At 41.4% G+C, this 20,899-nt stretch overlaps 1 protein-coding gene across 1 annotated transcript in view; it reads right to left on the reverse strand.

The window, feature by feature from the left end:
* The window catches only part of LOC130274542 (mediator of RNA polymerase II transcription subunit 1-like), an 86,225-nt gene that overhangs the window by 22,300 nt on the left and 43,026 nt on the right, over positions 1 to 20,899 (reverse strand). Inside the window, exons 9-14 of the mRNA XM_056522984.1 lie at positions 20,165 to 20,193; positions 11,812 to 11,883; positions 10,969 to 11,043; positions 9,065 to 9,138; positions 8,002 to 8,067; positions 1,627 to 1,735 (exon numbers count right to left, since the gene is read on the reverse strand). Coding sequence (XP_056378959.1) covers positions 1,627 to 1,735; positions 8,002 to 8,067; positions 9,065 to 9,138; positions 10,969 to 11,043; positions 11,812 to 11,883; positions 20,165 to 20,193 — 425 coding nt within the window. The remainder of the gene's footprint in view (positions 1 to 1,626; positions 1,736 to 8,001; positions 8,068 to 9,064; positions 9,139 to 10,968; positions 11,044 to 11,811; positions 11,884 to 20,164; positions 20,194 to 20,899) is intronic.

The raw sequence follows: 20,899 nt of genomic DNA on the forward strand, positions 1-20,899 counted from the left end.
TAAAAGAGATCTCTTTGAATCCCCCCCCCCCCCATAACCTATAGGAAGAATATAACTATAGGAGATAGATTAAAGAAGCCACGACACCCAACCCAGAATGTACCATTAAGCTGTTGCGATTGGCTTACCAATATGACTCCAAAAAGGTAATTTTTCTTGTGGTACATTTTCATTTTGCCCCCAAAATCTATCGATCAGACATTTAAAATTGAAAGGATACTACCTATCTTGTGTATGTGATCATATGCCCTTGTGGCTTCTTTTACGTGGGCAAAACCATTCGGCCCCTCCATATCAGTTTTCGAGAACATGTACGTTCTATTAGGACAGGAGTAGTAGCCCTAGTCCTGCTGGTGCCGGGTCATTTTCTTTGTTTTCCTGCATTAGGAAGGTATGGTTTCTTTGGTTTTAAATCAGGAATGTTATTCCCTGGCTAAACAGGGGTTCTGAAACTTGTAAGGGAAAAAAGGATATTATATAGTTTAACATTATAAATTATTAAATTGAATTTACTATAGTCAAAACTTTAGTAAAAAAAAAAAAAAAAAAAAAGTACCTGTCATCACAAAACTTTTTATATGTTAATTCATTTATTAGAAAACTTTCTAATACCATGTCATACAAAAAAATATATATATATTTATATATTTATTTTGACTTGTAAAAACTGACCACTAGGGGCCTCCCTACTTGTCCCGGCTGCAAGTCTCTCAGAGTTCAGACTTATGCTTGAGTCCTAACTCTCATAGTGCAGCTTGGACACCGACTAGCACAGAGCAGCTCCCTGCCTGTCAAATCAGACAGACAGGAGCAAGCGCTGTGCATGCTGCATGAGCACCTCAGCTGCATTGCAATGAGCAAGCTTTGAAAGAGGATTATGAAGGAGATACTGGCCGAATATTAAAAAGAAAAATTGGGGGGGGGGGGCAGGTAATGAAGACGGCAACATACCAGCAGCATAATATAAAGCAATGGAGATGGTGGCAGGTACTCTTTAAATTACCTCCACAGGACAAGTGATACATTTCTGATCAGTTAAAGTGTAAGGCTAGGTTCCATCTGCAGAATTTCTGGGCAGAATTTCTGCCGGAGATCAAGCCGGCAGCGCTAGGACCGAGCAGACTGCATTGCTGCCACCATAGACTGCAATGCATTTCTGGGTGGATCTTTTGGAAGATCTGCTCAGAAATGCATTGCCATCTATAGGGATGGCAATGTAGTCTGCGCGGTCCTAGTGCTGCTGGCTCGATCTCTGGCAGAAATTCCACAGTGTGAACCTAGCCTAACTGCTGAGACACTCAAAGATCACCAGAATGGATGTCCTGTGTCACCTGGTTAAATGGATCACTGGTCAGACATGCACACTATTGCACCAAACTATGACAGCACTGTGCCCGGCTACGCCGGAAACCATCTGCAGACACACAGACTGCTCGGCAATCACTCCATTGAAATATGGAGGATTTGGTAATATATGTTGGGGTCCCTGCAGTCACAGCCTCATGCCTCATTAATAAGCCACTTATGACTATCCTGTGGAAAGCGCTGTGTGTGAAACCAATGAATGCAACAGACTATGCATTGCTTATAAGCAACAGTTTCTTATTACAATTTATATTTTATTACCTTCCACCTTCTTGTTCAATCTCTTGAAATAATGGGGTCACTTGAAGATGGTACCAGTTTGTTGTGCCGGCAACTGTTACCGATACATTTGTTCCAACCACACGAATGCCTGATGAAAACGTCCAAATTTTGTTAACAAACAAATAGATAATTACCAATACACTAAGCAAATTAGCGGTATTCTGGGGGGGGGGGGGGGGGGGGATTAATTTTAATCTGCCCCCCTGTACAACGAAAAAATAAAAAAAATGCATTCCTCTGCCTCTGACAAATTTTCTGTTCCCAGTTGCGATAATCTTCTGATAACTTTTCAAGACCGCCAGTCAATCAATAGGTTGAGTAAGCATTTCCTGCTGACACAGGAAGAAGATGATCACAGCAGGGAGTAAGTAAAAAAAAAAAAAAAAAAGGCCTGGCTTGGCCCAATGCATTATACTGTCACTCAGCCTATCACCGACCGAGGCGTGATATCACTGTGGCCAGCAATTAGATGAATGGCAGGATTACGTGTTGACCCCCAGAAACAGGTAGAAGACTGCACCAAAGATTGGGCAAGACATTCCAGGGGATTATTATAAGATAAATCATAGGTTTATTGTTTTAAAGCCAGCATTCTGATGAGTATTAAAAAAAAAAATTAAATGAGACAACTCCTTTAAGATTCAGTAGCCTCTAGACATGGCCCAAAATTTGTTTGCCCATAGCTAGAGATGGACGAATTCGAATTAGTTACGAATTTCATGGAAAATTCGATTAGTAATGCGTAATCCATGCACAGAGGAGTAGCAGAGGCATAAATTCATCAGGTACAGGCAGAGGTGGCAGCAGATTAGGGGTGCGTGGCAGTAGGAGTCTTAGCAAGAGGCGTGAGCTCCCGGTATCAGCTAGCGGTCGTGTCTCAACCAGTAACCCATCTGCCATCATTGATTGGTTAACACGGTCATCCACTTCATCCCAAGTGACTTCTTACACCCCCAGTCAACAGTTGCTGGGTTCCTCAGACTCAACCCTCAGTTGGCATGGCCCGGGAGCAGTCCCTGCCCTCCAACCGCCTCTGTCCTATGCTGTTCCCTCCTCCAGAGAAGTATTGTATGCTGTGGGCTCAGCTCCACTATACAGTGAGGACAATCAACTAGAGGACAGTCAGCAGCTACTGCCCAGCCAAGATGTGGAGAAAACATCCGCCGCTTCATCCGCTAGGCGGGCAAGTAGTGATGAGGAGAGTGGTGTGGGAGGTGGTGTTGCAAGCGTTCAGGCTCCTGAAACAGACACAGTTGAGGATGACATCAGTGACGTGCAAACACAACTCGGATAATGATTAAGCTGATCGCACTTGGGAGCCTGGTGCAGAAGGGGCATCATCATCATCATAAGGAGAAGAGGGTGGCAGGTTGCCCGTGAGGCAGCAGCTGATCCTGCAAGGGGGTAGCATGGTTGGGAGTCAGCATGGTGGCAGAAGTGGGAAGTCTGGAGCCAAACATGCCAGGGGTAGACCACCTGCTTCGCGGCAGCCTACCTGCCCGATAGGTAGTGGAGCAGGGGTTCCCGGAGCCAGTAGCAGTCAGTCAGTGCGGACTATATGGGGGGAAATCAGCTACTCGGCAGGTTTTTTTTTTTTTATCTGGAGGATGTTAACATGGTCACATGCAAGATGTGTTGGCAAGATGAGTTGCCAGGGTTCCAATTTTGGCACCACGGCCCTGCACCAACATATGCAGCTTCACCATCAAGCAGCCTGGGAGAACTGTGGCTCCGATGCGGTGGTTTAGCCTGCTGCAGCAACCGCTGCATCACCCATTGGCACGCCGCTCCCTGTTCAGCCAGCCAAGGCTCCAACACCTCAGCTGAAGGGAGCTGTCTGTCATTTCAATCTTCTGTTGGTCCAGATGCTTCTCGTCAGTCCTTTCGGCAGCAATCCTTTACTGAAGGGATGTCCAAGAGACAGCAGTATGCGCCCACTCATCCAATGGTGCAGAAGGTGAATGTGCTCCTGTCAGAGTTGCTGGTGCTGCAGTCCCTCCCTTTTCAAGCTACTCGGCAGCATGGCAGAAAGACCATCAACGATTTCTTGATGATCCAAGCGGATAGGGGTACACCCCTGTGTAACTTCAATGTGAACCAGTGGCAGCTCATACATGACATCTGCCATTTGCTCAGGCCCTTTGAGGAAGCCACATTATTGGTCAGTTGCCAGGTATTACGGGATGAGCGACGTCATTCCACTGCTTCATTTCCTACAACAGATGGTGGAAACAATGTCTGGTCAGGGCACTGAAGACGTGGCGCCTACATCTCACGGCCACATGAGCCCTGTGGGGGCGGGACTGGATGAGGAGGACGAGGAGGGGTAGGGGGACAGGGGAGCACAGGCAATGTGTAGCGAAATGGGTGTTTTTTTATACTTATCTGACAGGAGAGGAGGAGCAGGAGCAGACAGAGGAGCTACAGGGTGATGAGGAAGATGAGACAGAGGACCCAGACACACCATGGCAGTATGTAGTGGAGATGGAGACAGGGAGTCCTCTCCTTGTCACATGCACAAATGGCACCATGCATGCTGACTTGCTTGCGTAGTGACTGACGAATTGTCACCATTCGGCAGAGAGATGACTTCTGGCTCTCCACCTTGTTGGACCCTCGCTACCGGCACAAAATGGGGGCCTTTTTTTTTTTTTTTACACCCACTGAGAGGGAGGACAAAGTGACCTACTACAGAGACATCCTACATAGCCAGTTGGCTAATGCCTATCTGCACCATCGTTCCATCCTCTCGCAGGTCTGACTAGGGGCCCCTCTGCGCTCACCTTCCACTGCCATGGCTGCTGGGGAGGGGTGTGGTGGCAGGCGCAGTACCAGCTCCATCAACAGCAGCCTGAGTCTACAGTCGCTGAGTAGCTTTCTTCACCCGCATAGTGAAGCAACTCATCAGCAGCAAATAGACCTTGAGCAGGACTTGAACCAGCAGGTGGTGGTATCCTTTGACATGACCCCACCAACCCACATTGAAGATCTGCTGGACTTTTGGGCAGCCAAACTGGATTTGTGGCCGCAAGTAGCAGAGTTTGCCCTGGAAAAGCTGTTCTGCCCAGCCAGTAATGTGACATCAGAGCGGGTGTTTAGTGCGGCGGGGACCATAATAACCCAGAGGAGAACTCGCCTGTCCACCAAAAATGTGGAGAGACTGACCTTTGTCAAGATGAATCAGGCTTGGATCAGCATTGATTTCCACCCACCAATGCCTGATGCATCAGACTAGATGAAGCATGGCGCCACACCAACACTTTACAAATATGGACACAGTAAAAAATATTTTAAAAAGGTGCTGCTCCCCGGTTACAAAATTTCCTCCACATCAGGCCACAAGTATTAAGGATATGCACTAGCTAAAACTTCACTTTTAATAATATTCTTAGGATAAAATATATGGACCCCAATTTTTTTTAAAATCAAACTAAAGGAAAGGTGTGCAAAAAACACCAGGTGCCACCTAGAACTACTATTGATATGATGCAAAGACCTCTAAAAAGGTGGAAGGGAACAACGTATGGTCCATTGTAAAAGGTGGGGGTAAAAACTGACCCTGTAAGGCTCTACTCTCGCCCTATTAATTCCATTCTTGGCAAGTGTTACTCGCCCTAAAAAGGGCAGCCTCACACAGGAACCTCTCCCTATATCCACCTACAAACACTGCTATTTCCCAGGGTTTTTAGGTGGAAATAAGGAGAGGTTCCTGTGTGTAGCCACCCTTTTTAAGTTTTAGCTAATGCATATCGTCAATGCTCACTTGTGCACACCAACACTTTGACAAGAGAGACCGGTTTCTTCTGCCTACCTGCCTCAGCTACTATTCTGATCCTGCCACCCGCCTGATGACACACATCTGATGCCAAGTGCTCCTTCTTTCACCCAGCTTCCTCAGTGGGTACTGGTATCAACACCCACCACCCCACTCTGTCACCGGGTCACTTTCAGGACTCCTGATGGTGCTGCCACCTCCAGGCTGTGTCATTGTGCCACCATATGGTCTCCTCATGCTGATGCCACCTTCAGGATCTGTCATTGTGCCGCTCTGCGGCCTACATAGTCTACCACCACCTCCAGGCTCTGTAATTCTGCCGCCATATAGTATCCTCATGCTGTGGCCACCTCCAGGCCATGTAATTCTGCCGCCATATTATCTCATGCTGTTGGTGGCACATTAAACTCGTTAATCTCTTTGAAATCTTCAATTGACATTTAAAAAAAATCTTTAATCTCTTCAATTGTGACGCCATATGGTCTCCCGACCCTGCTGCCACATCCAGACGCTCTGCGGCAGTGATTCTAATAGAGACGCCTGTAATCTGCATGTCATACTTAACCGTATTATTTAACTATGCCAGCACACTCCCTATGCGTGTTACAACAAGGCAAAGTGTTCTACACCCCTATGGAGGCTCTCTGTAGCCCGGAAATAGCAGGTTTTTAATAGTGGTTCACCGTGAATTTATTCAGAAACAAAAAAATTTCAGAAAATTCCGCGAATCGGCCAAATTTAATTTTTCAAAAATTCGCTGGTCTCTACCCATAGCAACCAGTCAGAAATCATCTAACATTTTACCAAAACAATATGAGAAATGAAAGCTGAGCTGTGATTGGTTGTTATATGAGGCTTATATTATGATATCATGATATGTTATATGAGGCTTTTCAATATAATTTTTCTAGGGGTATGTAGGCAGGTGAATGGTTGTGCCTGCATACTTATGGATTCTTATATTCACCACATATTGTTAATAATCTCCCACATATTATATTTGGTTTACACTGTTGGTTTATATACCAGTTTAATAATTATAGGTGGCCTGCATTGCAATCATAAGCTATAGGGTAAATATAAATACATATCATGTTTTTCTATACCTAACCTTGGTTTTTGATTGAATGCCTATTTCTTATTTCAATAAATGGTCTACCCTGCTTATGATTTCAATATAGGACAGGCTAGGCAAGAAGCTTCAGACTCCGGCCAGGAATGTGTTAATAGGAGTCACACACCAATACACAAGAGCGCCTGTGCACCAGTGGTTGATCAGAAGCATGCACAGATATGGGAGCACATCCGACATAGCGGAGCGCTGAAGGGATGATCACGTGAGCGCCGCCGGCCATGTGGGACGGAGATCGCAGCGGATGTTGCGCTAACTGAGTAGACACGCACAGTGTGATGTGGGCAGATGTTTATACAGCTAGATGCATGGATTGGCCCTTTCAGAGGTAATTGATGTGCTATACACAGATTGGCCCATAACTAGAATTGTGAGTATGGTGAGTAATGATTGGCACTGTTATGTCTAAGAGAAGTGTGAGGATTGTCTGAAAGGGCTATAGGTTCTCATTGGCTAGCTGATTATTAAGTTCATCCCAGCACCATATAAAAAGGCTCATTTGGCTTTAACACTCATTGCTGTCAGTCAATCTCCTTGATAAAGCCACGCAACATGTCGGGTGTGACAGTTATTTGTTTTAATTGCATCTCCATTGTGTCTAGTATACTGTATGATCAGACATAGGGTCATGGCTGAAATAAAAGGCTAGTGAGCTATATGTTAGTCCGCGCCTGCGGTGCACAGCAGTGCAATGAACGTTGATAATCCAATACCTGGATTTTCCACCGAGGATTATTACACTCAATCCGAGTTCCTCCGGTAAATTACCACATATTAGTGGCTTCTAACAATACAGAGGTTGAGTGCACCGTTATCACATCAATGTAATATAGGTTTGGTAAAAGTAGTACGGTACCCAACCTATGCGGTGGTGGTTTTAAATTAAGGGATTAAATTCCCTTAAATCTAGACCCCACTGTGGTACAGGAGGCCAAATACATTGTGAAAGTGATCTAGTTTACAGTGCCCAAGGAATAAGATTTTGATCTCTATTATCCCTCGATGGATTATTCTGTTTGACCCTGGAGTGACATCCTTCAAAATCCCAGTGTGACACAATTGGGGATGTGTTTTTAAACGTGTGTTTCTCACCTTGCATTTTATCTTTTTACACATTAAAAGTTTTATTTGTTACACATGTACTAAAGAGGTTCTATCTAACCCCTAGGGGTTATATTGTTGTAAGGTGATTGGTTGTTATAGGTGCAGATTTCACACCTTATAGAGCATCTCCTCCAAAGTCATAACACAATTTACACAAAGAGGTTTTCCATATCGAACACCACTATAGAAGCATAGATTGGAAAATACATTTTCAGCTAAATATGAGAAGATCTGTAATGTCACTAACCAGATATTGTCAAATAGGAATCGTCTTCCATTTAATAGGTAGTTTCTCTCTGGAGTTTGTTGACCAGCATTCACATTTTAGCTGTTAAATTCTTACCTGGTTTTAGTTTTTCTTCCAGAATTTGATATGGTGAAATATAATACTGAATGTTCATTGGTGTTCCTAATGGACATAAATTGAAGAAAAAATACAAACCAAAAAGAAAAAAACGTTTCCATTATTTTAAATCTGCTCTGAAAATGTAAACATAATCTACAATATTTTGGGTCAGGAGTCAAATTAAGCTTTAAAGATTGCGTCAATACTTCTCTTTGTGGCCCAAAGGGGTTGTCTGGTAAAATGTATTTTGCCATTGTCCCCAGCTTGCCTAATAAAATAAATGCTTTAACTCACTTTTCTCCACTCCAGTATCAGGATGCTCTGTCTGTGGTCGGTCACTTGTTTTTTCCCAGAGCTGCGTAGCATCTACAACAGTTTAACAATCACTGGCTGAAGCGGGACACTGCTGCGACCAGAGGCTGGGCAGCGCTATGATGTCACCTCTACAGTTCCAGCTGGCTCAGTGAAGTAGAGTGTCAGAGATGGGCATCCTAAAACTGGAGCTACGAGGGAGCGGAGGAAAGGGAGTTAAAGTGTTATTAGGCAGGCTGGGGGACATTAGAAAAATAATACATTTTACTGAACAACGTATTTAATTCTCTTCTATTCAGATTACAGCATTTGTTTGCTTCCTTTAAAAAATAAATAAATAAATAAAATCCTGCCATTTGATTTGAAGCACAGAAGGCAAGCTGATCATGAAGGAGGGTTTTGCTGCCCTCTGATGGTGTATCCAGATTATCTAAAAACTTTTTTATATTGTATGTATCCTGGCCTTTATTGGACTACCCCTCTAAAAAGATTATTTTAAAACAGTTATTGGGGTGGAGTGGTTGTCAGAACTACATTCAGTAAAAGTCCAAGGTTTGCATTTTCTTCCAAAACAGTCCCATTTTTTGTGAACACATTTCCCAACAAGTTAGCTCACTAGCAGATAATGCAAGTCCAGATGGTTATGAATGACTCCCAGGTGGACCTTGACTTTTTTATATTGAATATATACAATACAAGAATTAACCCTGGTTATAAAATCCGATTTCAATGAAAATGAAGTATATACCTCCACTTCTGAAAGAGACGAAGCCTACTTGTCCCTGTAGGATTGTAGTTATTCTATCCTTGTCATTTGAAAGTCTAAAAAAGAAAGAAATAAATAATATTTATATAGCGCTAACTGATTCTGCACGCAATTTTGGATGCACAAATAAAGACAAGAATGAGATATTACACACTAAATATTCAAACAGGTGGAGTGAGGGACCTGTTTAAAAAAGCTTACAGGGCTATAAGGAATGGGGTTGATATAACAGGCAGAAAGTACTGTATGAACACATTTTATAAATAGGCTAGGTTACAGAAATGGTGGAAGAACCAGTCACCTACTAATCTTTGAACATCTGCAGTGCATTGAGAGCATCACTTTATAAATTTGCACAAATAACAGGAAGGCCCTGTATAGTGGAAAAAAAAGGGTGAAAGGTTCATAAAAATATTCTTATGCCAGCTTGTCACTGGAAAATAAATTTTTGCGCACATGATAAATCTAGTGCATGTGTTAACCACTTCACTTCCCTGGAGTTGCACAACAAGATAAATTAGAAAAGCCAGTGTAGACAGGAAGAAAATAGTGCAAAATTTGATGCAAATTTTGGCGCAAGACTGTAGGCAAAATAAACACTACACATGCCAGTTGACAAATCCCCCCACTCCTTTCATGCTAGGTTTCCACACAGGTTTTTTTTCAGCTGTTTTTTTTCTAACTTCCACTGCAGTTTTTGAGCAAAAGTCAGAAGTGGGTCCAGTAGGAAAGAGAAGGTATAATCCTTGGTGTATATCTCCCATTCCTTTTTAATACACTTCTGACTTTGGCTCAAAAACTCCAGTGGCAGTTTTCCAAAAAATGCCAGAAAAAAAAAAAAAACCTGTGTGTAAACCTAGTCTTAATGTTGGTTTTCCAAATCTAACCTTAACCAATTAGTGTTTACCACACCCAGGTTTAGGGATGCAGCTTCCTGGTAAAGTTAATAAAATCCCTGGTAACCTAATACATGATTGTAACCTGCTACATGAGGAGAGAAACATGAGAACCAGAGGCCTACTTAAAAGCGATATTCCATGTTTTTTCTTCTTCAGCCTTTGAGTCCAAGATGCAAAGTTATAATACCGTGCAATATGCTTCTATTACCTCAATGTGCCTCTTTGTCCCGGTGTGCTATTTTCATGAATGGGACCCTTATAAGTCATGTGTCAGATGTTTAATGACAACGTGAAGCTGGGATGCATATTTATGACGACAGAGGCGATATCTGGTCAGAACAGGAGGCAGAAGCATTGCTCAAAAGGCTAGTGCCTGCCACCACTGCTCAGAAAGTTATATTGGCATATTTGAATTAACACATATTGCTCAGTAATGGCTCAACTGGGAGTAGAACTATAGGCACCAGCATCCCCTTGCTAAGACACAAGTGCTGCCCTACCCCTTTGGGGTCAGGTGGGTCATGGAATATCTCATGTAGAGGAACAAAAGATCATAATAGTTTGCAAATATTTTTCATTTGAAATTAGACACTGGGATTACCATCTAAATGGCTTTGTTTGGTGGTGGACAATAATGCATATGGTCCTGACTCACGACTATTCTTTTGAGCCACAAAGTGGAGGATCACTGGTTAGGATATTACTGCAATACTTTAAAGGTCAATGGGTTTAAAATATACTTGGATGATGAAACAATTACAATTTTAAAAAAACCTTTCACAGTGCAGCATCCAAAATGCATATGAAATTAAGGCCTTAGTAGCTCACATAGAGTATCACACAGAGCATTATGACGGTACATACAATAGGATAATGGCAGGCTAGGATAATGGTAATTCAAAAAACCCAACATCGCAATCATTTTTACAGCCTATGCCATGACCCCAATACCTACTGCCTGCAAATTTAGCACAAATTATACAGTACCTGCTGAGATTAAACAATGCACTCATATCCTCTTCTAGACTACGCAAGGCTACATACACTTTAGCTTTGATATCACTAGGAAGATAAAGAAGAAAAAAAAATTTAAAAATATAAAACAATATCTGTCTATATTAAGCCATAATCATGCTATTGATTATGGCAATTTTTTTTAAATGGTCTAATTAGTAAGGCTTTTTTCACACTACTGAAGAGGCTCTGTTACAAATAGGCATTAATGGAATTTTTTGTCGTCTGCCATCAACATCCGTTAATGTAACAGAGCCTAACAGAAGTTATAACGGGCAAAGAGGATCCCATCCACTCCTGTTATTGTGGCTGAAAATAGAGGGAGAAAAAGACGGCGCATGCACAAATTTTTCTCCCGCCATCTTCCTAACAGACGTCACCTACCGGGCGAAAATGGTAGTGTGAAAGGAGCCTAAGACAAGCTAGAGACAGTATTTCAATGCTCTAGATGTATCCTAGTGTATCAGAATGATTGGTAAATATGGCATAGCTGAAGACTGCGTAGTTTTAGTTTAGACCAACTATCATTTGGCTTACTGTAAACATAAATATTTGTCGCATATATGATATGCCCCTTTTTAACAAAGTGATGCCCCTTTTGTCTGACCTGATGACAAAAGTGTTCAAAAAAGGTCCTCATACTCATAATAAATGTTGTGTAATTCATAACAGACAGATTTTTGGAGAATTTGCATTAGTATTCTGATGCAAGTAAATCTGGGCCATAAGTTTTACAGACAATTCATAAAAAGGGACCCCTCTTTCCTGGAATAGGTTTGGAAAAATATTGGCACAATTATTTGACATAGGACATACCTGTTACCTGGAATGCTGTACAAATGTAAAAGGCCTTCCAAACTTTTGCCAAAGCCTTCAAAATCTTTATTTCTATATGATAAAAAAAATAGTCAATCACAAATTGAAAATCTATTCTTATTCTTTAAATTAAAAAATGCCATATTAGGATGTGCCGTACCTGCCTCAGGGTACCCCAACTATTGACAAAATAGAGGTCTTGTAAGAACCTTCCCTAGCGCAGTCAATTTAGATGCTTTTTCCACAAAGGTAAATTGAGAGGTGACAGGTATTGGCTTCAAAGGGAATGTGTCAATAGAAAATGGCCTTTTGTTGACATAAAACTTTTATGCTACATATTTTAAGTGTTTTTCCAGTTTGCCATTCTTCTAATCTAATTTTTCAATCCTGGAATCCTGCAGATTTCATTTTGACTACCAAGCCTAAAACTAATCAGAAAAAAGACAAAGAAGGAGCGCTCCATAGTGTAATAACGACAAATCATGCAAGACGCTCAATGTAAATTAGCGCTTACCAAAGCAGGTTGTGCATAAGCCAGCACAACATGGATAAAGGTGTGTAATAGTGATCCACTTCTGCCGCTCCACAAATTGGCACAAGAAAAAACAAACAAACAGTCACCTCCAAAGAAAGGTGGAACCCGGGCGCTGAAGGACCAGGCAAATCTCAGGACAACAATACATTTATTCCCAGTATGCAACGCATTTCGCGCATGTGCGCTTCATCAGGCATATGGACAGGGGAACAAAAAGCACTTTTTATACACTCCAAACAAGATTAACCCCTCATTGTCAGAAACAATCATCCAATGGGGGAGTGACAAAATACAACAAAAATTAACCCTTCACTATGTCAGGTTAACCATAACTCAACCCGTAGCAGCAGAACATAAAAGGTGCACTCTAACTTAAAGTGCCAACATGCGCTAGTGGCAAACCCCAAATATTTACAAGGTCCATAAGGTGCATACAATATATTAAAAAATATTATAAAAATATGAAAATTACAAGAATACAAAAAATACAAAAATACAAATAATGAATCCGCGAGTATTTTCAATAGTTTCATTCAGTCCGTTAGGAAATAAGGTGCCTAGCTTAAAGATAGGATTCCCGATTTATGAGTTTTTGATATCTGTTAGGTGTATATGCGGGAACCATTTCTAGAATTTGGACCCTCAAGCAATCCGCACTTTTATTATGAACTGACATAAAATGACGAGACACTATGTAGAAAGAACCCATTTTTTATATTAGAACGGTGCTTGTTCATACGGGCACGAATCGGCTGGACAGTGCGGCCGACATACTGTAAACAACACTCACAAGATATTAAATAAATTACAAATGAACTTTCACAGCTAAAAAGACCTTTGATGAAAAAAGTATCATTAGTAACTGTTGATGTAAAAGAATCTTCAGTGCACACCACAATACAACAAAGGCAGCGTGATTTGTTACACCTGCGCATCCCACAGTCACCTGACGGAACAAAAGAAATAGGTTTGGATCTAAATCTACTGGGGGCAACTAAATTACGTAAATTCATAGATCTCCTAAACGTGACCCCTGGATGCGGAGGAACAATATTTCGTAAAACAGGGTTGTCACGCACAATTGGCCAATTGTAACATTTCTCAACCATTTGGGGTAGTGTGCACTCGAAAAATCTTTTTTAGTTTTTTAGATGCTTATAATAGGGTGAAAAACCTACCACAGAATGAATTAGTGTCAGCCAGTGTAAATAGGAATAGGGAAAACATCAAAACTAAGTGTGATTTTAAGTACAATTTTATTACCAATTTTAATTGTGCTTCTAACACTATTAAAGAGATTTTAAGTAAACATTGGCCAATTGTGCGTGACAACCCTGTTTTACGAAATATTGTTCCTCCACATCCAGGGGTCACATTTAGGAGATCTATGAATTTACATAATTTAGTTGCCCCCAGTAGATTTAGATCCAAACCTATTTCTTTTGTTTCCGTCAGGTGACTGTGGGATGCGCAGGTGTAACACATCACGCTGCCTTTGTTGTAGGATGGTGTGCACTGAAGATTCTTTTACATCAACAGTTACTAATGATACTTTTTTCATCAAAGGTCTTTTTAGCTGTGAAAGTTCATTTGTAATTTATTTAATATCTTGTGAGTGTTGTTTACAGTATGTCGGCCGCACTGTCCAGCCGATTCGTGCCCGCATGAACAAGCACCGTTCTAATATAAAAAACGGGTTCTTGCTACATAGTGTGTCTCGTCATTTTATGTCAGTTCATAATAAAAGAGCGGATTGCTTGAGGGTCCAAATTCTAGAAATGGTTCCCGCAGATACACCTAACAGATATCAAAAACTCATAAATCGGGAATCATTTTGGATCTTCAAGCTAGGCACCTTATTTCCCAACGGACTGAATGAAACTATTGAGAATACTCGCTGATTCATTATTGGTATTTTTGTATTCTTGTAATTTTTGTATTTTTATAATATTTTTTAATATATTATATGTTTTTATTATATTGTATGCACCTTATGGACCTTGTAAATATTTGGGGTTTACCACTAGCGCATGTTGGCACTTTAAGTTAGAGTGCACCTTTATGTTCTGCTGCTATGGGTTGAGTAATGGTTAACCTGACATAGTGAAGGGTAAATTTTTGTTGTATTTTGTCACTCCCCCATTGGATGATTGTTTCTGACAATGAGGGGTTAATCTTGTTTGAAGTGTATAAAAAGTGCTTCTTGTTCCCCTGTCCATATGCCTGATGAAGCGCACATGCGCGAAACGCGTTGCATACTGGGAATAAATGTATTATTGTCCTGAGATTTGCCTGGTCCTTCAGCGCCTGAGTTCCACCCTTCTTTGGAGGTGACTGTTTTTTCTTAAAACTAATCAGAGACTTGCTGTTCTGTACAGATCACTGGCAGTTTCATCTTCATCTTTTTCATAGAAAGGTGCACAGTCAAAAGTGACACCAGTAGATAGATAAGACATTAGAAGCTCAGCTTCCACCTTCCTGTAGAACAACCTCTACACAGGTCATTAACAACAAAAGTCTGAAATGGACCCATTGACATTAATATGAGGTTTCAGGGCATGCTCTATATCCTGGGGGCCTGCTGTAAAGCATAATTGAATGCATATCTAAATGATGTTAAAAACTATTCAGGCAAGATGAGTGCCCCTTAATAATGTACATAAAAATTAAATATTACTATCAGAAAACTACAGACAGTAGCATAAGGTGATATAAGTAGCATAATGTAAGAGGACATGCATAGTGTATGGATTCTCCCTAACAGCACCGCTGCAGAAAAAAGATTTCCCAACATAAAAAGTGGATAAAAAAGAAAAAAAAATGTATTTTGGATGTGGAAGGGTTAAAATTGTTCTTTATTGCTACCACTGGCAAGCTAAATATATATGTATGTGTAAGGATGAAAATAGGGCTTTAACCAGTTCAGTCAGGTCTAGCAAGCAAGCAATCAGCCAAAAGCCCTAGCTGAAGCTAGAAACCACGGTTCCAGTTGCTAGACCCTAACCAGAAGCTGAGCTGGGTCAAATTGCGATATTTATTTATTTTTTTTAAATCAACTGGTGCCAGAAAGTTAAACAGATTTGTAAATTACTTTTATAAAAAAAAATAAAAAATCATTCCAGTACTTATCAGCTGCTGTTATGACCCACAGGAAGTTCTTTTCTTTTTGAATTTCCTTTCTGCCTGACCACAGTGCTCTCTGCTGACCCCTCTGTCCATATCAGGAACTGTCCAGAGCAGGATAGATTTTCTGTGGGGATTTGCTCCTACACTGGACAGTTCCTAAAAAGGACAGAGGTGTCAGCAGGGAGCACTGTGGTCAGGCAGAAAGGAAATTCAAAAATAAAAGAACTTCCTGTGGATCATAAAAGCAGCTGATAAGTACTGGAATGATTAAGTTTTTTTTTATAGAAGTAATTTACAAATCTGCTTAACTTTCTGGCACCAGTTGATTTAAAAAAAAAATGTTTAAAAAAATTCTCCAGTGGAGTACCCCTTTAAGAGATTTTCAGTCCATACCGAGAGGGAAATTATCTCCAAAATCCTGTTTCCTGCTCCAAGAAGAATAGTCTAGTCTAAAAGATGGATTGCAGAGTAAGGACAATTCTGTAAGCATTAACTCTTTGTGGGCTTCCAGCTGGAGTTGGCACTGCATGGCTATTACGTCATGATCACCTTTAGAATACACCCTGCAACAGAGAATCTTGCCGCAAAACCATTAGTAGTCTTCCAAATATCTACACCACTGTAAACCAATGTGTAGACCCTCTACAGAAGAGTATTACTTACTTGGACAGTGCCTACTTTCACTAGCAATCAAAAGCATATTTAGGCTATGTTCACACTACGGAATGTCCGCACAGAGAATCTCCATGTGGACATGACACAAACTGCGGGCACAGACGTTAGGACCGCACGGGAATGTGCCGTCTCAGATGGCTATGCAAAGAATGAATGTATATTTCTGTGCTGGAAACATCTGGTGCAGAAATTCCGCCCTGTGCACAACGCAGCAGAATCCCATTGCTGCAGTGGAATCTCCATAGAGAATTCCAGTGCGGAATCTTGGACAGAAATTCCAACATGTGAACATGGCCTTAGAATGTTTTATAGTCAGTACAACTGTTTACACAGAACTAACAATTCTTGAAGATGGATGAATAGAGTTTTGAAACTTTTCAACCTTGTTCTGTAAAGTGGCTTTTTGCACAGTGGCTTTAAAGGGTACCTCTCATCAAAAAAACTTTTGATATATTATATTATAGATTAATGTATGCAGAATAACTTTACAATTGCATGTTATTAAAAAATATGCTTCTTTCTATTTAATTTTCCACTTTGAAGAAATGACCACTAGGGGTCTCCCTACCAGTCCTGGCAGCAAGCATTTCAGACTCATGCTGAAGTCCTAAACACTACGAGCTGCCAGTCTGCTTTGTTCACAGCCTGTTGTGGCACATTAGTATATGTGAGGGGGGAAACTTTTCAAGATGGGTGGTGACCATGGTGGCCATTTTGAAGTCGGCCATTTTGAATCCAACTTTAGTTTTTTCAATAGGAAGAGGTCATGTGACACATCAAACTTATTGGGAATTTCACAAGAAAAACAATAATGTGCTTGGTTTTAACGTAACTTTATTCTTTCATGAGTTATTTACAAGTTTCTGACCACTTATAAAATGTGTTCAATGTGCTGCCCATTGTGTTGGATTGTCAATGCAACCCTCTTCTCCCACTCTATACACACTGATAGCAACACCACAGGAGAAATGCTAGCACAGGCTTCCAGTATCCGTAGCTTCAGGTGCTGCACATCTCGTGTCTTCACAGCATAGACAATTGCCTTCAGATGACCCCAAAGATAAAAGTCTAAGGGGGTCAGATCGGGAGACCTTGGGGGCCATTCAACTGGCCCACGACGACCAATCCACTTTCCAGGAAACTGTTCATTAGGGAATGCTCGGACCTGACACCCATAATGTGGTGGTGCACCATCTTGCTGGAAAAACTCAGGGAACGTGCCAGCTTCAGTGCATAAAGAGAAACATCAAGTGGATTGGTCATCGTGGGCCAGTTGAATGGCCCCCAAGGTCTCTCGATCTGACCCCCTTAGAGTTTTATCTTTGCTGTGAAGGCAATTGTCTATGCTGTGAAGATACGAGATGTGCAGCACCTGAAACTACGGCTACTGGAAGCCTGTGCTAGCATTTCTCCTGCGGTGTTGCTATCAGTGTGTGAAGAGTGGGAGAAGAGGGTTGCATTGACAATCCAACACAATGGGCAGCACATTGAACACATTTTATAAGTGGTCAGAAACTTGTAAATAACTCATGAAAGAATAAAAGTTACGTTAAAACCAAGCACATCATTGTTTTTCTTGTGACATTCCCAATAAGTTTGATGTGTCACATGACCCTCTTCCTATTGAAAAAACTCAAGTTGGATTCAAAATGGCCAACTTCAAAATGGCCGCCATGGTCACCACTCATCTTGAAAAGTTTCCCCCCTCAAATATACTAATGTGCCACAAACAGGAAGTTAATATCACCAACGATTCCCATGTTATTAAGGTGTATCCATATAAATGGCCCACCCTGTATATTTATATTAGGCTGGGTTCATACCACGTTTTGTTAACTACGGTTCCCGTATACGGCTGGGAGGAGGGGGCGGGGCTTAATTGCGGCGCCTGCACTCAGTCGTAATCGGGAATCGTATTTAATGCATGTCTATGAGCCGACCGCAGTGAACCGCAGCCTCCGGTCGGCTTAGTTTTCGGCCGTATGCAGTTTCCCGACTGCAGGCAAAAACGTGGTCAACCGCATATGGCCGAAAACGAAGCCGACCGGAGGCTGCGGTTCACTGCGGCCGGCTCATAGACATGCATTAAATACGGTTCCCGAATACGGCTGAGTGCGGGCGCCGCGTTTAAGCCCCGCCCCCTCCTCCCAGCCGTATACGGGAACCGTAGTTAACAAAACATGGTGTGAACCCAGCCTTACAGGCAGTGTGGGGAATCTGGTTCTCACCAGGGTGGGCAAAAGGATAACCCCTGATCTTGGGGCAGCGTGTTTCTTGAACATTTATCGAGTGAGGTGCATATCAGGGCACAGCTTAAATGTGTCATACTGTACCGACTAAAATTTAAATAATAAAAGCTAGACAAGTCGAAAACTGAAACTAGACAATCTACAATGGGTATGTGCCATTTAACAAAGCTGTCAGCATGTGCAAAATGTATCAAACACTTTAATAAATTTGCGTCATCTTTCTATTGTTTGGTCATACTGCACATGTCATACTGTACATTGTTGCGTAGGAAAGTCAGAACAGAAAAGTAATGATGTTCTAAAATCTTAAGTGATCTATGCTCCTGGGCCAAGTTCACTTCACCTGTCACACATGTGCATAAGGGAAACACTCAGTCATAGGTTATACAATGTATAGTAAAAGACACTGGGGAAGATTTATCAACACCTGTACAGAGTAAAGGTGAAGCAAATGCCTTTTTAAAAATGAAAGAAGCAATCTGATTGGTTGCTTTGGGCAACTGGTCAACTTTTAAATAAACCTCCCTTACTGAACCAGGAAAAAATGCACTAAGGTAAAACAGATTAAGGGTCTATTCACACAGACTTGATACTGAGGATTTTAATCTGTAGACTAATCTGTGTTCAGTCAGTTTACATTGAAATCTGACACTTCAAATCTTGATCAGGATACTGTAAAGGTAGGGTCACACGTAACAGATCCGCAGCGTATGTTACCCGACTCATATTATGCCTCCTGCTGCTGCCGGAAACAAAACTGGACCCCCTCGCCCCACCCCCTGGCCTGCTCTCAGCGGCAATCAACTTCTCCGAGCAGCCACACTGGGGGCCTGCGAGTCGCCGAGTGCACTCAGACATTGCGATGTAGCGGCGATGTCTGAATACACTGTGCATGCAAAATACACTGCTGATCCGTTATGTGACCCTACCCTACATGCGAATACACCCGAATACATCTAAAGTCATCCGCTCCAAATATTGCTATGAAATATGTTTAGTTGAGCATTATTGCTATCCATATTATCAATCAATTTTGCTGCTATGAAATATTTATCAATTGTAATACAAGCTGCATTTGTGAACACGTTGTTGCAGCACCTCAGCACTTTACCAGTTCATGCACGTCTATGAAATATGCAATATATTCCTGGGTCCACTTACATGCTTATATCTGAACGTAACTGACACGTTCTCCCTAATACAGCCCATCCTTCCTCTTCTCTATATTTGGCACCCTCTATGCATTTATGAATTTGTTGTTGATGTAATGAAATACAAATGCTGTATATCATTTTAGTAATCAGGAGTCCTTTTCTTGTATGTAAGAGTTAAAATCATAAACAACAGCCCACAGCCTGTCCCTCCAGCATAGCTTTCAATATAAATAAATGGATATATAAAACTTTTTTTGCATAAAATATTGTAATACTTAAAAATAGCAACAGGAATAAAAGCCATTTACTCATTATTTCACCAATTCTGTGTGTTACACTGGGCCCTAAGCCCTTATAGGCCCCCTTTACATATGTTCGATGCCTGAGTTGTGGCGGGTGTGAGCCAGCCTTTAGAATACTCCTATAGTATCGACAACAAACTGTAGTCACCAAGTTGTAGCTCTGGCTTTTACCGCACCGCTATTCTAGAATATTGGCTAAACAATGTAGCTGGCAGGAGCAAACAATGGTCAGTTACGTGTTATAATGCAAAAAATATCACATAAATGAGAACATTTATAATTTTATAGTTTATGAAGGAAATATATGTATACCTGAGAAGAAGCAGTAGTTCCTGGCAGATCTAGGAAACCATAAAAATGAAGGTGTTAGGATTTAGCAAAGTAGTTCATAAGATTAGAAAAAAAGGGAGTTTGCTCTTTGTTTGCTCCATTTTCTTTTTTTTTTTAAATAAAAGGGGCCTGGCCAATGAAAAAATAAATTATAATTCGGCAAGGAAGTGGTCCTTAAATTGTACCAACTTTTCAATATTATGTGCCAAAATCCCTTGCTTTGAGGATATCATCTAAAAAGGTGGTGCAGACTAAGAGTAGACAGTGGTAAGACGCGCCAGATTTTCAAAACAGGCTGATACGCTAAACTATTCTGCCTGCAGATTTTCCGCTGCCAAACTTCCACAGTAGATTATGTAGGTGTGAACTTACCCTTAAAGGGTACCTCTCATCAAATAAACTTCTAATATATTTTAGATTAATGAATGTTGAATAACTTTCCAATAGAATGTTAATGAAAAATATGCTTCTTACTATTGTATTTTTCCGATCAGTCCTGTCAGCAAGCATTTCTGACTCATGCTGGAGTCCTAAACACTCAGAGCTGCCAGCCTGCTTTGTTCACAGCCAAACAGGCTGTGAACAAAGCAAGCTGGCAGCTCTGAGTGTTCTCCTTTGTGAACAAAGCAGACTGGCAGCTCGTAGTATTTAGGACTCCAGCATGAGTCTGAAATGCTTGCTGCCAGGACTGGTAGGGAGACCCCTAGTGGTCATTTT

This window comes from Hyla sarda, chromosome 5 (genome assembly GCF_029499605.1).
Source record: "Hyla sarda isolate aHylSar1 chromosome 5, aHylSar1.hap1, whole genome shotgun sequence".
NCBI lineage: Eukaryota > Metazoa > Chordata > Amphibia > Anura > Hylidae > Hyla > Hyla sarda.